Raw genomic sequence first — 18,597 nt, 5'->3', positions numbered from 1 at the left:
ATGTGTGTAAACAGGCTGATGTTATCATACCTGCTGATATAATGTCTAATAATTTACAGTAAGACACTGACTGTTAAGCTGGCCACACATCTACAGATTATCTGTCCAACCAGCCAATTTGTTGATTGGTTGGAATGAAAATCTGGTAAGGAATGAAAGCAAATGACAATCAGCAATTTGCTCCCAAATGCCGGAAAATGGACAAAAACTGTTGTTTGAACAAATTGTTTAGATCAAACATTTAACAAACTTGTCTGACTGCCATTTTCATCTGTTTTCTGGTATTTAGGAGCAAATTGCTGATCATCAGTCACTCCCATACCTTACCAGATTTTCATTCCAACCAATCAACTAGTTGGCTGGTTGGATGCAAGTTGGTCTAGTGTGTGGCCAGCTTTAATGTAGTGCCTGTGACACTGGTTCCTGGTATAGATTCCGGAGCTGAAATAATGGGATACAATCAGCATACCACCAGAAGCTACAGTGACTTAAAAAAAATGTAAAAATACATGGGACAAACATACAGTATTGTTATCGTTAAGACCAAAGAACAAACCTAATATATAAACAGACCCAAAAAAGTGCAGACTAGAGAGACCAGCTGGCAAAACCTATATTTCTATGACTATGGTAAGTAACAGATGGCCTTCTGCTTTTGATATCAAATATTTTCTGCTTTGTTATAAAGCAAAAAAGATTGAATAGGAGCAACCGACAACCACATGAATGACCTGTGCACTCTCTCCTATGTCAGGACTGAGGATTTTTCTGTACCCGGACTGAAGCTTATGGTAGCAGCTGGTTTGGAAGCAAGGTGAAGAAAGCTTGTTGACTTCATTAAGTTCCTTTGCATGGAGTAAGAACTGAGGAAAGAAGTAGGCACTGGATTAGGAGATAGAGAGGTGTGAGTCCTAGGAGATTAACTAGATGGCTTGTAGTGTAAGGTAACCGGGCTAAAACCGGTATTGCATATGGTAATTGGGCTGGAATCCGTAATGTGACTGGTAACCAGGCAGGGACCAATAATGCGACTGGTAATTGGGCTGGGGACGATATTGCATCTAGCAACCGTGCTGGGACCAGTATTGCCTTTGGTAACTGGACTAGAACTGGTATTGCATCTGGTAACCAGGCTAGGACCAGTATTTCACCTGGTAACCTGGCTGGAACTGGTAATGCACAAGAAGCAGGGACACAGAAAAATCTGCAGGTGTCTGCTGGACCATGAAGGCGTCTGGTAAAATGACGTTGTACTGGCAACTGGCCTGATTCCCAGGAAGAGTTTAATTAGGGGCTGCTGATATCTTATTGGCTGCCATAGTCAGCTGAAGTAAGGGGGCACTTTCATAGGAGGAGTTGCAGTCAGCTGACTATTTCCACCAGAGTCGGCAGAATTCAGACATGCAGGCTGTCAACGCTGCATGCTGTAGGAGGCAGCAGGGACCAGCGAACATCTGGTGACCTAAATGCAGGATGGTAGAGACAGCACAGAGATAAGTATTGGGGTTTAAAACCCCGGAGCATAACACCCTCCTTCCTCTGTGGGTGGTAAAGAAAGCAGAAGCTAGAAGAACTAGTAAAAGTAAGTAAAAGTGGGAGAGGGGTGAGAGCATATGTGGAAGTGTGAGAGACATGTAGGCAGGTATGATGGGTTACATGGGTGAGATCTGTGCTAGTGGAATGTTTTGATGGACATCCTACAGAAATATGAGATGTTTGATGGGCCTGTACAGTATAGTAGGCAGGTTCTTAAAGCATGTGAGTGGCATGTGGTGAGGTATGAGAAGCATGTGGTGAGGTCTGGTGGTCATGTGTGTAGGTTAGAAGTGTACGTGGATAAGTATAACTGCCATGTGTCTATGTCTGATTGGCATGTTGAGGGCAAGTGGGGAGGTCTGAGTGGCAATTAGAGGAGGTTTGGAGTACATGTGTAACCTGAGGGCATGAGCTGCTGAGTGGATGTAGGTAAACTTTGTGGCAACTACACTTTTACTCTACTTGGCCTACAGTAAGTTAGAATAGTCCATCCTTACCAATTTTGCCTCTCCAGTCATAGGGAGTCATAAGCATTCTCTACCTGAGCATGCATAGAGAGATTTCACACAAACTGGAATAGGATTCACACTACTGAGCGCCAAAGTTCTGCTACACTAGTAATTGCTGCTGACCTTCTAGGATGTAACTGCTAATTTCAACAAATACAACTGACGTGTTCCATTGTGACTCCAAAAATTGAACCAAAGTCTTCAGACCTATAACACTGTTGATAAGTTTTCACAAATGTTTGAACAGAGTCTTAACTAGGGGTGTGCAACCTAAGCTGATGCACAGTGTGCAGTGCAGTGACACCATCACTGCCCTACGGCCTCTGCATGTGACTTTCAGGGTGCCTCTAACAAGACCCCGCAGCCAGTAGCACTACTGCAGAGCCGCCCATCTAAGTGTCTCTCCAGGCAGGAACCCTGCAGCCTGTAGGGCTGCCTGGAGCCTACAAGGTCCTCAAGGAACCCTAACAGTGCAGGTTTAAAACTATCCATGCATAAACAAAAGTTAATTAATTAGTACATCAGTCAGAATTATATAACCATCTGTACTCAAGCTTGGATATCCTTAAAACAAGGATTATTAGGGTGTCTTGAGGACCGAGTTTGGGAAACCCTGGCCTAGCACAAAGAGTATACTGTAGTTGTTCTGATTGTGAGCCTGGCATGTTTGCTCTTCCAATATAAACCTGAAACCTACACTCTTAACTCTTACACAGCCCCGCCATCATTCAATCAACAGCGGATGCCAGTCTGTGTGCTCTGATTTGCTCGCAACCAGTGCCAGAGTCAAATGACGGCAGCGCTGTGTCCCTCAAAGGCTGTTGACAGCTGCCTGTCAGTGCGGGCGTGTGTGTGGATGCTAGTTTGTGCCCAGAGTCTACTGCGCATGTGCAGATCACTGGGAAAATGGGATGGGTGGTGGTTTTAGGTGTTTGTGCAGGGCTGCGACACCCAACGCAGGACTTCAGAGAGGTAAGTATTAGAAAATATGGATTCAGGGAGTGCACCCATTATAGATATGCCCCTGTGTGTGTGGCATAATGTTATAAGGAGCATTACTGTGTACATGGGTGCTGAGAGGGGGGAGGCGCGGATACAGTTTACCCGGGCCCAGGCTTGCTAGAGGGTCCCGGTGAGGCCCAGGTGTGGCGTCGCCCTTCCCCTCCCTCAGTGCAAGACTGCTTGCGGCTGCTGCAGCAGCCGGAGCAGTCTCCTATGGCTGTGGGGGGGAGCGATCACACTGATTGTTCCCCCCACTTGATGTCGGGCTCAGGGGGCTTACAGCACCCCCTCCCCAGCGCACAGCAAAAGTGATTTATTTATTTTTTGGCAAGGGGGCGTGACCATGCCTCCCGTGATTAGGCCACACTCCCTCCTTTACCCGGGCCCTGATGGGCTCTCTACGGCCCTGACTGTGTGTGGCATAATGTGTAAGGGGCGTTACTATGTGTAGTATAATGTTATAAGGGGTGCTGAATAACAGGGGAAGAGACAAAAGCTGCTGCAGTGATGCAGGAAGGAAGGCAACACTGACTGCTGTAGAGACACCAGGGGGGGTTCTGTAAGGACAAAGCTTATAGTTATGGGGTGGGGAGAAGTACTGTCTTGCCCTGGGTGAAAACAGTCCTAGTTTCAGCCCTGATGAAGACAGCACAGAGTGTTTTCAGCACAGTGTAGCAGCAGTGAAGCTGATTAAAGTACAGGAACTAAGCTATGCCCATAAAACTAATTGGTGCAGAGAATTATACAACCTGGAAGTTTGCTATAGAAATGCAGTTAAAGCGTGAAAGGTTGCGGAAGGTGGCAGATGCACGCCCACATGATACAGAGAAAGCCAGAGGTGCTGTTATAGGCTTGAGTGTGGCGAAACATATGTACTCTATAGTACATGGCAAGGAATCAAAACAGCAAGCAGAGTATCAGGATAGAGGTCTCACAAAGAGGATAAATACATGTATTGAATAACACCAAACTGAACGAATGAAGCAGTATGAGTGATTACAGTACATAGACAAAATTATTTCTGTCTCTCAGCAGCTAACATCTGTTGGAGTGCAAGTGGATAATGAAGAGATTGCTATAGCAATGTTGCAGAACTTGACACCTGAGTTTGACTTCCTGGTTGTGACGTTGGAAGCAAATACAGCAAAGTTGACAACAGACATAGGCCCTCATTCAGACCCACTCGCAAGCGGGCGCACGTACGTTAGGCGTACGTACAAAAATATTTAAATTCAATGGCTCGCTCGTATTTTCGTTCGCATCTAAAATTCCTCCCTAAACTCAGGTGACCCCTCCTCTAACTAACGAGCGTGCGAAATAGCGAGCGTACATCCCCGAAATGGCTTGAAGGGAACGCACGCACAAGTGAAACCGGAAGTGGCCTTGTCAGATGTCGATTACCTGCTCCTTTATTCTGCCTACCTCCCTCAATCGTATCATGCCAATCAATGTATCAATTAGCTTAATTGTTTTTTTTTTTCAACACAATGCAAGAAACTTTACTCTTGTCCGTGTTTGTGTTTACCCGCAGAATACGTACGGATGGAACATTCGCTTTTATTGTTCAAAAAACATGTGAACCACAATTAAACAATTGTTCTATTGCTGTGGATCCCCGCATATTTTCCGGGGTTCATTTCTTTATTTAAATTTGCAAACGCATGTCACTGCATCAAGCCTATCATAACTCTCCAGAGATTTCTGGCCCTGTTGAACACATGACTCATACACTAACCAATAAAATTGCTCCTGTTAATTTCCAAAATACATTAGCCAATCAGAAATTTTGGCCACACTTTATCAAAAATGTTTTGTATGAAAAACTCCATTGCCATCATGAGAGCCTCCGCATTCACCAGGCGCGAGCTGCTGGTGCTTACGGAGGTGATGGATAGGCGGATCACCAGCCAGCCTCCACCCATCACCAACCTGCAGAAGCGCTCCGCGTATGCGGAGGCACGGTCCCGCCTGCGGTCGTTGGGTTCACGCCGCAACATCGGGCAGCTTGAGCGCAGGTGGTCAGACCTGCAACGGCTAACGCCCCGCTTGCTGGCATGCTTTCGCATGCAGATCGTTGAAAGTAAGTGTTATGTATTGTGGTTTTCATGTTTGTGTTTGTGGGGCAAACTGCGTGTGCATGTTTTCCTGTCTGTCCTATTAATTATTTGTCCTCATATCTGCGTGTGCATGTTTTCCTGTCTGTCCTATTAATTATTTGTCCTCATATCTGCGTGTGCATGTTTTCCTGTCTGTCCTATTAATTATTTGTCCTCATATCTGCGTGTGCATGTTTTCCTGTCTGTCCTATTAATTATTTGTCCTCATATCTGCGTGTGCATGTTTTCCTGTCTGTCCTATTAATTATTTGTCCTCATATCTGCGTGTGCATGTTTTCCTGTCTGTCCTATTAATTATTTGTCCTCATATCTGCGTGTGCATGTTTTCCTGTCTGTCCTATTAATTATTTGTCCTCATATCAGCGTGTGCTTGTTTTCCCTCTATTTCTGTTTTTTTCATTCTACTCCTTTTTGCATGTTTTTTGTTGCTGTTTTTTTTTTTTTATTTGGGCCCCGGATTTGCCCAGAAACTAACCTCAATTTGTTTGACATATTTTAGGAGGACAGCCAAGACTACGCCGTCACCGTCCGGCCAGACGGCGTTCCCGGCCACTATCCCCAACCCCCAGCCAACACTCCACCCCAAATATTTCCCCTATACCCCACTCCTCCCCAGCCTTCCCAGACCCACTCCCGGAACTGTCGGGCCTCCTTCCCCTCCGTCCCACTTCCCCCTCTCCTCCACCCACCCCTCTTCCAATTACCCCCTCCCCGGAGTCCATCATTACCCCTCCCCGTTCTTTGGGGAATGAAGGCTCCTCCTCCGAGGAACATGGAGGGACTTCCGGAGCTCCCGTTTTGGCTCCCGGTATGTTTTTATTTCTCATTTTTTTAACCACAAACTGTTTGTATGTAATCATGTGTCGTGCCTTTATTCGTGCTTGTTTGGTTTACTTTTGGTGATTTAGCAGTTTGCCTTTACCTCTTCCTGCTGATTTCAACATACACATATCACACCTGTGTGAATTTGTACATAGGCCTTGTATTTTTGCCAGCACCCCCTTTTTGTTTTGGTTTTTCTTTTTTCGGTTTAAGAGTGATTTCGTTGTGTTTTTGTTTTTTTAATGTGGATTCCCTATTGTTTTATTAATCCACACACTTTTCTCACCCACAGAGGAACAGAGGCATCGTCAAGAGGTGGAGGATTGTGTTGGCCAGATGCGCCAACATGTCATTGGCCTTCTTGTGGCCCTTGACCGGCTGTCTGGCATCCTTCGCCAGTAGTTTTGTTTGTTTATTTTCGTTTTGTAAATAAATTTTGTAGTTCTAATATACGTTCTGGCTCATTCTTTTTTTCTAAAACACAAATAGTTTTCCCTGACATAAGTAGACTGTTCCTGCAAGGATTTTCCTTTTTTAAAAGTTAGATTGTATTTTGTATTTGTATGTTAAACAGCCACAAGAAACACATAAAAGTAACAATGTCATTTCCCTTTTTGGGTGTAGTGTCAATTAGATATTTCGCCATTTTACAGGTTCCTAGTTGGTGTGCAAGCTGCTTAGGCCAATCTTCAAAATCCAAAGGTTTGGACAGGCTTCCTTTTGGTGTGGGTTGGGAACCTGCAAACATATTTCAGTTTACATCAACTGGTGTCAGTACTGGATTACCCCTTAGTCAATTGTAAGGTGTGTTAACCTGGTTCCACTTGCTGTTAACGTCCAAAAAAAGGAAGACCATTTCACTCTCCAAACATTTATTCACAACATAAATGAGAAATCAAAGTGGTCAGTCCCAAAACAAAAAAACAGTGATAATCTCAAATACAACACATACAAATAAAATATTTAATTAAAAAAAACAATCAAGAACTGGTTGACGAAGGACCATGCCAACATGATTCCACAAACATGGCGTTGCGATATGGGTTCCAGAATATATGGCCAAAATCACCAGATCCAGGTTTGGTAAGGGTAGCAGGAAGTAGTGAGCGTTGGAGTGGCAAAGATTATGTGAACAAACAGAAGATGGTGAAAAAAAATAAATAAATTAGATGTTCGCAAACAAACACAAACACATTAGGTATAAACACTGTAGTTTGGGTCAAACTTACCTAAAAAATCTGGCCACCACATCATCGCGTATGGCCCCCCCACATACTGACCTCCGACCAACCTCGGGGGGGCCATCCTCAGGTAAGGCATCCTCTGGCTGCATTGGGACACCACTCCTTATGGCGATGTTGTGAAATATCCCACACAGGACCACAATTTTAGACACCATATCCGGCAAATACATGAGCTCGCCACCAGAGCGGTGGAGGCATCTGAATCGGCCGATACAGCGCTCCACCACTTGCCTGGTGGCTGTAAGTGCGGAATTATACTCACTTTGTGGGCCTGGTGTGGGAGCCAAATAAGGAGTGAGCAGCCAGGACATGCAAGGGTATCCACTGTCTCCTGTGAAAAATAAGAGACAACATCAGGAACACTGTGTATCAAGCTTAACATTGTTATGTACTAAAGGTCTCCACTTACCCAGAAGCCACGCATCACCTGCTTGTAGGTTGGTTAATTTCTGCCATATCCCTGATTGCCGGATGACGAAGGAGTCATGTGCACTTCCTGGTAACTTAGCATTCAGGGACAGGATCTGGAGGGAGGCATCACATACCACCATTACATTCAGGGAGTGATAGTGTTTCCTGTTTCGAAATATTGCCTCCAGCCGTGCTGGAGGCTGAAGTGGTATGTGAGTACCATCCACAACCCCTATGATGTGTGGGAAGCCAGCTATTTGGTAAAAATTGGCCTTGGCCACACTAAGGGCACCCATATCCAAAGGCATTTGAATAAAATGATGGAGGTGCTTGAAAAGTGCCTCCATCACTGCCCTCAGGATCCGGGAAAAGGAGGATTGGGAGATGCCCGCCACTATTCCCACCGTTGTTTGAAACGATCCTGAGGCACAGAAATGTAACACCGCCATAAATTGCGTCAGTGGTGGTATTGCTGTTGGACTGTCAATTTGCCGCTCAAGATCACTTTCTATTAATGAGAGAGTGTCTATGATGATTTTGGGAGGTAGACGGTAGCGTCTTAAAACCTCATCATTGGGCATTCCAAAATGGGTGACACGTGTTCGAAATATCTGGGGCCTTGCATGCCTACGATGCCTACGCCTGGGATGAGATTGAGGTTGGTCGGCTTCCGGGAGCATGGCCAGAACAATCCTCCCCAGATCAACCTGAAATTCCAAAATTTCAAAGTAAGGCTTTTGACCCACCCCAAAACTATATTAAAACAACTTAGCTTGATGATACCATCCATTGCTGCTTACATGCCGGGGTATTGTCATGATACGTCCAAACTGAAAATAAACAACAAAATTACTTGACACATTTCACTCTGTGCATTTTTGTGGATACATTTTGTGCTAGACCAAAGTTCAAATATGCCAAACACCCATTTAGCAAAACCGCAAAGCGACATTTAACACAGTACATCAAAACGGGTCGAAATGTTGGCTCAAAAAGCGAAAGCTAAACCATCAAAAAGTTAGAATGATTATTAAGCTGTTTAAAATGCGCTAATTAGTTCGCTAATACAAGTCACAAGAGTAACTACTAAAAATGTGCTAATTAGTTCGCTAATACAAGTCACAAGAGTAACTACTAAAAATGCGCTAATTAGTTCGCTAATACAAGTCACAAGAGTAACTACTAAAAATGCGCTAATTAGTTCGCTAATACAAGTCACAAGAGTAACTACTAAAAATGTGCTAATTAGTTCGCTAATACAAGTCACAAGAGTAACTACTAAAAATGCGCTAATTAGTTCGCTAATACAAGTCACAAGAGTAACTACTAAAAATGCGCTAATTAGTTCGCTAATACAAGTCACAAGAGTAACTACTAAAAATGTGCTAATTAGTTCGCTAATACAAGTCACAAGAGTAACTACTAAAAATGCGCTAATTAGTTCGCTAATACAAGATAAAAAATGGACTTACCAAGAGCAAATATCTAAGATGCAAAATCAAAAGGTCTTTGGGGTCGAAAATAAACAAAATCTAAAATAGAATAAATTAGGTATCCAAAAATTACAAAATATACGAAACACAATGAAACATATATTGAACAAAAGTTAGACTTCACAAAACTTACCAAATCAACAAACGAGGTCCCAAAAATATAAACCAACAAAGATAACGGAAAAAAAAACGCAAATATAACCAACAAACGATTCTCCAACCTCCAACTCCTTTCTACACAATCAATAAACTCCAGCCAAGATAACCTCCAACAATCCAAAAACGCCACCTCGACTTGAGACACACCAAGCCATAAATAGTGTTTCGTTTCCCGCACAAATTAAGGAGGGATCATAGGGCCGCACAATCAATGATGCGGCCGCAAAATAAGGACGCATGTATAAATACGTCACGAAAACACATTCAAATTCTGGTGTATTTCTTGTTTGGACCTCAGACATGGCGACAGACCAGGGAAAAAATGCCCAAGAGTCAGGCGGTAAGTCTTTCATGCATTTTCTATCAACGATTAATTTGAAACATAAGATGAGGCAAGTTGTGATTTTGTGAATTCTGTAAATTTACACAAATAGGTGAGGAGGATGACATGGAAGAGGCTGCTGGGCCCAGTATTCCGGCCAAAGCGGCCAAAAAAAAAAGGCAGCCACATTTCACAAGAAAGGAGATGGAGGTTTTGATCCAGAAGTGTGTGGACATCCTGCCACAGGCAGACAGGAATATGAGTCTAAGCCAGAAGTGGAGAATGTGGGAAGAGGTAGCCGTTGCTGTCAATACGGTGGGTGATTATGTCCGTCTAGCCCGGGATGTCAAACGGCGGTAAGTAAACCCTTGCCCCCACTAAAACAAACCCCATTTTAAACCAAAGGATAATGGCTTCCATTTTTCCCCACAGATGGGGTGACTTCAAATATCGCCTAAAGCAAAAACTCGCGGACAGGGCTAGGCATGCAAGGGGGACAGGTGGGGGTCCCACCCCTGTGTCATTGGAGTTGACGGATTTAGAAGAGCTGGCACAGGGGTGTGTGCAGCCTGTGGAGGTGTTTGGCGTGTCCAACATGGATACGGACATGCCAGACTTTGCGGCTCCTCATGTTGGCCCAGGTAAGTATTGTGATGTCACCAACTCTGAAATGCTATTGTGCCAATATGTAGATTCTAATGTGAGTCTTTTCTCATTTTTCCAACAGAGACACAGGCGGATGAGTCTGCTCCAGAGGGAAGCCTTGGCCGCAGAATTTCTGCTGGCTCTGCAGGGGAGGAACCAGTACATCCGGCTGAGGACCCTGCAGAAGCCAGTCCAGGGCGTGCCCCCTCGCAGGCAGTGGGCCTCCTCATAGAACTCAATTTCAAATCGGATTGCCATACGGAGATTCTGCAGAGGATGGACGCCAGTCTGCTACGGGTGGCTGAGGCCCTGGAGCAAAATGCTGCAGCCAACGTGACCATTGGTCAGGCCCTGGCGGAAAATACCAGGGCCAACATCCGCATCGCCGATGCCCTGGAGCAGCTCGTTCGCCAGCACATGGTGGAGCCGACCTCCCTTCCTGCCGGAACATCAGGATCCTCCACCTCTGGCACAACATCAGCCAATCCTCCAAATGTGCCTAGCCCTGTGCCTAGTCCAGAGGCCACAACATCTGCCTCTGGACAGGCCAGCCCGATGGCATCCCGGACCCGGTCTGGCGCCCACCCTCCCCCATCCAAACGGGCGAAAAAACGGTGACAGCAATGGCGACTTTTCCCACACTCCTTCTGTGCTTGGCTCATATTCCTTTCTGGTCAAAACTTCCCTCTCCTTTCTTGTGAAATGTTTTTAAGTTATTTTTGTACGTTTATGTTATCAGTTTTTGATTATTTATTTTTGATAAAAAGTATCTTTGGCAGAAAAACTAAAAAAAAATATTATGCCAATTGGTTTGTGTTTAAACAATAAATTTATGAAAAAAATCTGACATTGTATTGTGACATTATTGGACAAATGGGTTACATTTAATCCTGGCCCTAAAGGCAAAAAAGGACACCAAAAACCATTTCATTTGTATAAAAAAAAGGCCTCTTGAAGGAACGTTTAAAAAAACACATAACGATGCAAATTGCACATTAAAAAAAAAAAGGGGAGCTAATTAAAACATGATGACAGTATTGTCACAATAGGCCATAAACAACAAATTGAGGCCAAAAAAACCCCAAAAAATGTACGCCAATTGATTGTGTAATCCTGACATTAGCAGGTATGATTTCCACCTGCGTACGGTTTTGTGCTATCCCAATAAACTGCTTTCCAAACACATACCAAGCCGGTTTTCAATACAACACTAATTGCTTTTGTGACCACCCGCGATTAATCGCTGCAACATCGTGGAGTCCCGGGACGGAGGAGAAGGCCATCGCCAATGTGGTCGAGTAATCCAGACCCTAAACTGTGCGAGCATTTTGAAGGGAAAGAGGATGTTCCAGTGACGTATGTGACGGTCCGAACACATTTGACGTTCGCATCTGCTAATGTATGTACGCCCCAAAAACGCCTCGCCACGCCTGCGTTTTTCCATCTCCACCCCCGTCAACACCCAAAAACGCCCTGTTCTGTCAATCACATTTGACATGTCACTTCCTGTACGCTATTTTAGGAACGACAGATAAAAAGCTCGCAATCTGCCGTACGCACATGCGCAGTGTAACACCGACGCATGCGTGGTTAGTCAACATCGGAACGCAACGAGCGTACTGCTGTTTGCGAGTGGCTCTGAATGAGGGCCATAGTCAGAGCAACGTTATTGCCATTTAAATGCTGAGACCACTGCATCACATACAAAAAGTAAAAAAATCATTACATTTATGAAAAAAATCATTAAATTTAAGTTCAAGTGTTACAATTGTCACAAGGTATGTCACACAGCAATTTAATGCAAACAAAATAATGTGAATCTTATGCAAATCAGAAAATTTAACAGCAAAGATGAGTCAGCCCTTAGTGTTACAAATAACCACAGAAATGATTGCTGGTACACTGACTAAGGTGCAACAAGGCATTTCATAAGCAATGAGGTATGGTTTACCAAGTTAACCATTTGTGACCCTATTACCCTATTACTATCAGTTTATCTCAAGAACCTCCTACAGTTGTAATAAATGACATAACACCTATCAAGTATGGTCAAAGAGAAAAAGTGTAAAGCATCTCAGAACCTTTGAAAGTCCAGCTTATATGCATATACCAAAGGAGAAAAGACTAATCTGGATTCAAAGTCAGTAAATTGTATCATGCTTGGGTATTGCCATGAGAGCAAAGTTTATAGATTGTGGAATCATAATAATGAGGTAGATACAAGAACAATTACAGAGGAGAAGATCCTAACAGAACTCTCAAAACTGAAAGTGGATAAATAAATGGGGCCAGATGGGGCACATCCAAGGATACTAAAAGAGCTTAAAAGGGTGCTGGTAACACCATTAACAGAATTATTCAACCAGTCACTAGCTACAGGACTGGAAAAGAGCAAATGTAGTCCCACTGCACAAAAGTGGATGCAAGGAAGAGGCAAGTGACTACCGACCAGAGAGTCTTACACCAGTTGTGTCTGGATGGATTGGGATTGCGTTTTGCTATTTTTAATGGCATGAGGATGCTACTGGAGAAAAGGACCTACCTATGGCAAGGGTTAGGTGAGTATGTTATTTTTTTTAACCATAGTGGGATTCTACTGGAAAGGACTGATCAGCACCAGGGACAAAGTAAGTATAGTGTGAGTGTGTGTATGTATTACAATTGTACTTACTGAGGTGTATGTGCGCTGTTTTTATTTTAATATTTTTTTTACAGGGGGACTATAGGAGGCACCAGCGGACCTTTATTTCCCTGCATGTTGATACCTGTGGTTCTCCAGGTACCGGCATGCGGGGGGAGGCTTGCTGGGAACTGAAGTACTAATGTAAAAGGCAATATTACTTTAAATCTATTCCTTACCACTAAACCCTGCACCTACCACCCAGGGTGCATATCCCCGGGTTTCAGCCCTGGCCTAAGGTTATTTGGAGCAGAGGTACCCCTTATTGGGGGGTCCCCACTTCCTCAGGATTCCCTGGCCTGGGCTGACTAGTAAGGGGGGTTAATGCATTGGCTGTGGTACCATGTCAAATGTGTTCCCTGGCTGTGGCATTACCCTCCTGCTAGTAAGAGCCCGGTGCTTTTTCCCCGTATTTCCTCAACCAGGACTGGTTTAGAAGCCAAGTGCTGATTCATTGCAATACAGGGGACCCCCACACAGTTTTTCCCCATATTTCCTGAACCAGGGCCAGCTCAAAAAGTCCTGTAGGGGTTATGCTTTAGGATGGAGGGACCCCACATCTTTTCTTTTCTATTTTTTACAATTTTTTAACATATACACACACAGAAGCCTCCACGGATCTCACTGATGTGTGCAGACTTCTGCAAACATGTTGCTCACAGGGCACCGTGTTTGAAAAGTATGTTTGAGACTGAGTTTAGTATTTTTACGGACGTGTTTGAAAACACAATTCTTGGTAAGTTCCAGTGAAGTATTGTTTCCTATGGAAAGTACTGCAGAGTTTGGGCGATGGTGTAATTAATTCTATTTTGGTTTTTACTCTCATTTTTTGCAGTTCATATCTTGTTTTTACTCCCATGTTTGCCTTTAGTAAATCCCTGTATCAGAAAAATAGACTAAACTCCCCTGTGAATGGCATTTCCGACCAACACGATTTACTCCTAAGGTAGTGAAATAATAAATACAGTCAGGTCCATAAATATTGGGACATTGACAACATTTTCAGATTTGGGCCTCTATTCACCACCACAATGGTTTTGAAATGAAACAAACAAGATGTGCTTTAACTGCAGACTTTCAGATTTAATTTGAGGGTAATTACATCCAAATCAGGTGAACGGTGTAGGAATTACAACGGTTTCAATATGTGCCTCCCACTTTTTAAGGGGCCAAAAGTAATGGGACTATCAACTCAAAAGCTATTTCATGGACAGGTGTGGGCTATTCCCTCGTTATTTGATTATCAATTAAGCAGGTAAAAGGTCTGGAGTTGATTCTAGGTGTGACATTTGCATTTGGAATCAGTTGATGTCGACTCTCAATACGAGATCCAAAGAGCTGTCACTATCAGTGAAGCAAGCCATCATTAGGCTGAAAAATCAAAACAAACCCATCCGAGAGATAGCAAAAACATTAGGTGTGGCCAAATCAACTGTTTGGAACATTCTTAAAAAGAAAGAACGCACTGGAGAGCTCAGCAACACCAAAAGACCCAGAAGATCACAGAAAACAACTGTGGTGGATGACAGAAGAATTATTTCCCTGGTGAAGAAAAACCCCTTCACAACAGTTGGCCAAATCAAGAACACTCTCCAGGAGGTAGATGTATATGTGTCAAAATCAACAATCAAGAGAAGACTTCACAAGAGTGAATATTGAGGGTTCACCACAAGATGCAAACCATTGGTGAGCCACAAAAACAGGAAGACCAGATTAGAGTTTGCCAAACAACATCTAAAAAAGCCATTACAGTTCTGGAACAACATCCTATGGACAGATGAGACAAAGATCAACTTGTATCAGAGTGATTGGAAGAAAAGAGTACGGAGAAGGAAAGGAACTGCTCATGATCCAAAACATACCACCTCATCAGTGAAGCATGGTGGTGGTAGTGTCATGGCGTGGGCATGTATGGCTGCCAATGGAACTGGTTCCCTTGTATTTATTGATGATGTGATTGCTGACAAAAGCAGCAGAATGAATTCTGAAGTGTTTCGAGCAATATTATATGCTCATATTCAGTCAAATGCTTCAGAACTCATTGGAAGGCGCTTCACAGTGCAGATTGACAATGACCCGAAGCATACTGCAAAAGCAACCAAAGAGTTTTTTAAGGCTAAAAAGTGGAATGTTATGCAATGGCCAAGTCAATCCCCTGACCTGAATCCGATTGATTATGCATTTCCCTTGATGAAGACAAAACTGAAGGGAAAATGCCCCAAGAACAAGCAGGAACTGAAGACACTTGCAGTAGAGGCCTGGCAGAGCATCACCAGGGATGAAACCCAGCGACTGGTGATGTCTATGCGTTCCAGACTTCAGGCTGTAATTGCCTGCAAAGGATTTGCAACAAAGTATTAAAAAGTGAAAGTTAGATTTAGGATTGTTTAGTTTGTCCCATTACTTTTGGCCCCTTAAAAAGTGGGAGGCACATATAGAAACCGTTGTAATTCCTACACCGTTCACCTGATTTGGATGTAATTACCCTCAAATTAAATCTGAAAGTCTGCAATTAAAGCACATCTTGTTTGTTTCATTTCAAAGCCATTGTGGTGGTGAATAGAGGACAAAATATGAAAATTCTTTCAATGTCCCAATATTTATGGACCTGACTGTAATAGCTGTTGGTGGGAAAAGTGTGTGTGGCTAGTGTAAGCAAATGCTTTATCAGCCACTAATATTAATGCTGCCTAAGATGACTCATTTTTGTTAAACTACCATATACAAAAAATGCAGTTATAAAAGCTATACTAAAATTTGTAATAAACGTTTGAGTAGAAATAATTCCAATATTTTGTTAAAATTATATTGGTTACTTGTCCTTTCCATTGTTGGGTTATACTGGCTGCTTTGATTTACATACCAACTGTGAAGAATCATATTACATTAACTCATAAGTAAACATATGCCACTGTTTCTGTTAATATGTATTTTTATTTTCTCTTTAATGCGGGGTACACACTGGGACAATGTGCACCCGGACCATATAGCACCCGACGGGCCAACATATCGTATCCGCGGTACACATCTGAACAATGTAATGAATGATGGAATGATCACTCATTCCGTCCTTCATCAGCATGCATGGCGCTGCATGCGATAACATCAGGTTTGATGTGCTGCACATCAAACCTGATGACATTGCATGCGACTGCGGGAGCCAGCATATCGTGTATACACACTGCGTAATATGTACAATTTGTTGTTACAATTGGAACGACATCGCTCCAGTGGGAACCCAGCTTAAGAGAAACTGCTGCTTCTCTTATGAAGGAATGATGTATCCTCATTTATCTAGCGTTTTTGCGCCATAAGACACATGGCATGATGTAGATGCTCCCCCAGGGGTAGTGATCCCTGTACTTTCATACTTTTCCTGAATTTTGCATCTTATTTGCATCGTAACCACATACAAAGTCACTTATAATGCATTAGTATACCTTTCAAGGAATTGGTATAAAGTCACAGATCGAGCATAATTATACGCATGCCACGAGTCACTGCTATCGAACCTTTGTCTTTTGCCTTTTTATTCAGATTAGGGATTAAGTCACACTGAAACTACATGAAATGTTAGCACCAGAATTCAGGGTACCCCTACAGTGTACTTTTGTTGCACAAGTGATGAGAATAAAACATTTTTTGTGAAAAAGACTCTTGTGGGAAGCTTGACGCAGAGTCAATGGTGCGCCAAACAGGGCTAATTGGCATAGCTTGAGGTTAGGAAGTATATTTACTGAAGTGCTGTTTTTTAGAAGTGGATATGTTGCCCATAGCAACCAATCAGAATCTAGTTAGAATAATCTATAAGGTGCAAGATAAATAATAAGTAGAATCTGATTGGTTGCTGTGGGCAACATCTCCACTTCTAAAAACCCGCACTTTAGTAAATAATTAAATATACCCCTAAGTGTATGTGGACACATCTGTACAGATGATTCCAAGTATGTAGTAAACTTGTTAGTTAGTGTACCTGAGAAAATAAGACCTTTAAACTGATAATGCTAAAGGTGGATTAAGGGGTCTATTTACTAAGCAGTGTTAGGAGACAGAGTAAAAAGTGATAAGGTGCCAGCCAATCAGCTCCCAACTGTCATCTCACAGGCTGTGTTTAAAAAATGACAGTTGGGAGCTGATTGGCTGGCACCTTATCACTTTCTTATCACTTTTCACTTTGTCTCCTAACACTGCTTAGTAAATAGACCCCTTATTCTCTATTGTGAAAGCTCTAGGTATTGTGTCACACATATAGAATTTGTAAACCAAAATGGATAGGCAACAACAGTCATGTAAGATATAGAAAATTACAAATTATATGCTTATTAAATAACAATAATAGGAAAATGTATATGCCATTTATTAATTATTCTTATCTTAACTTTTGAGTATATGACAATTGTAATATTGCAGTTTATAGAGGGAGACTGAAGCAGATAAATCATTTGCTTTCAATCTCCTAAATGCATTTTTACACAACATTTAGAATATCATATTTTATTCAACTACAAAAAGCTATACACAATCTACAGTACGTGTCATCAGTTATATTAGTAGCATTTCCTTGTTATTAGAAAACAGATACTGCAGGGAATACTTACCATCTCATTATCCTGACCCTCATTAATTATCGCACTTTGGTTTTTGCATTCTTTAGATTTCATGTTGCAACGTATTAGAGTCCTGGTTCCTTTACACAGAGAAAGCTGCCTCCGTACAACAGGTCATTTAAGATCTCTAACCAGCACTAGATCTGGAAATAGATTCTCCTTAGCACTTTGCATAGTGTACACACCTCCTTAATTGTCACTAAAGGAATGTCTACTTGCTGATTCTTAGAGTTTATTTACTAAGCAGTGTTATGAGACAGAGTGAAAAGTGATAAGGTGCCAGCCAATCAGCTCCTAATTGCCATCTCACAGGCTGTATATGAAAAATGACAGTTGGGAGCTGGCACCTTATAACTTTTCACTCTGTCTCCTAACACTGCTTAGTAAATAGACCCCTTAGTCTAGATTAAATGATTTTCAAAATGTGCCAATATTGTATTACGGATATAAATACAAATATTTTATTGTTTATTAGGATTAATGAATGAAGTATATTTACAGCAAATGTGATTTTGATTTACTTTTCATTGTTGCACAATGATGTATGGAGTTAATTCTGTTAGGGCTAGATTTATCAAAGCTTGGAGAGATAGAAAGTGGATGGAGATAAAGCACAGGGCACCAAAAAGTCTAGTTACGGCTCTGGTTGCAGCTATCGATTTCGACAGCTGCAGCTGTCGTGGCTCTAGCATCACAGCAGGGACAGCACAGTTCCTGGCTGCGGCAGCTGCCAGGTTCCGGGCTGCATGTGAGATCTTACGATGTTCTTACCTCTCATCGGTACTGCTCCCTACTTCATCTCAGTAAAGAGGCGAAGCAGAAAGAGTTATAGTGGCATGATGCATTCTATTATAATGCACCTCACCGTGAATCTCTTTTAGGTAAGAATCTTATCTCTCTCCACTTTATCTCTCTCCAAGATAAATCTTCCCCAATGTACCAACCAATCAGCTTCTGTCATTTTACAGCCTGTGGGGTGTTTGTGCTAAGCCTTGGATAGATGTAAAGTGGATGTAGAGGAAGTACCCACCAATAAGCTCCTGCACTTTA

General features: G+C 42.7%; 1 protein-coding gene across 1 annotated transcript in view; it reads right to left on the bottom strand.

Moving 5' to 3' along the window:
* The window catches only part of LOC148508305 (putative cation-transporting ATPase 13A4), a 77,068-nt gene extending 59,467 nt beyond the window's left edge, over positions 1–17,601 (bottom strand). Inside the window, exon 1 of the mRNA XM_088444707.1 lies at positions 17,539–17,601. Within this exon, the coding sequence (XP_088300833.1) occupies positions 17,539–17,601 (63 nt within the window). The remainder of the gene's footprint in view (positions 1–17,538) is intronic.
* Positions 17,602–18,597: the final 996 nt, after the last annotated feature.

This window comes from Taudactylus pleione, unplaced genomic scaffold, assembly GCF_031769625.1.
Source record: "Taudactylus pleione unplaced genomic scaffold, aTauple2 ptg000372l, whole genome shotgun sequence".
Lineage (NCBI taxonomy): Eukaryota > Metazoa > Chordata > Amphibia > Anura > Myobatrachidae > Taudactylus > Taudactylus pleione.
This window is presented reverse-complemented; position numbering and strand designations above follow the sequence as displayed.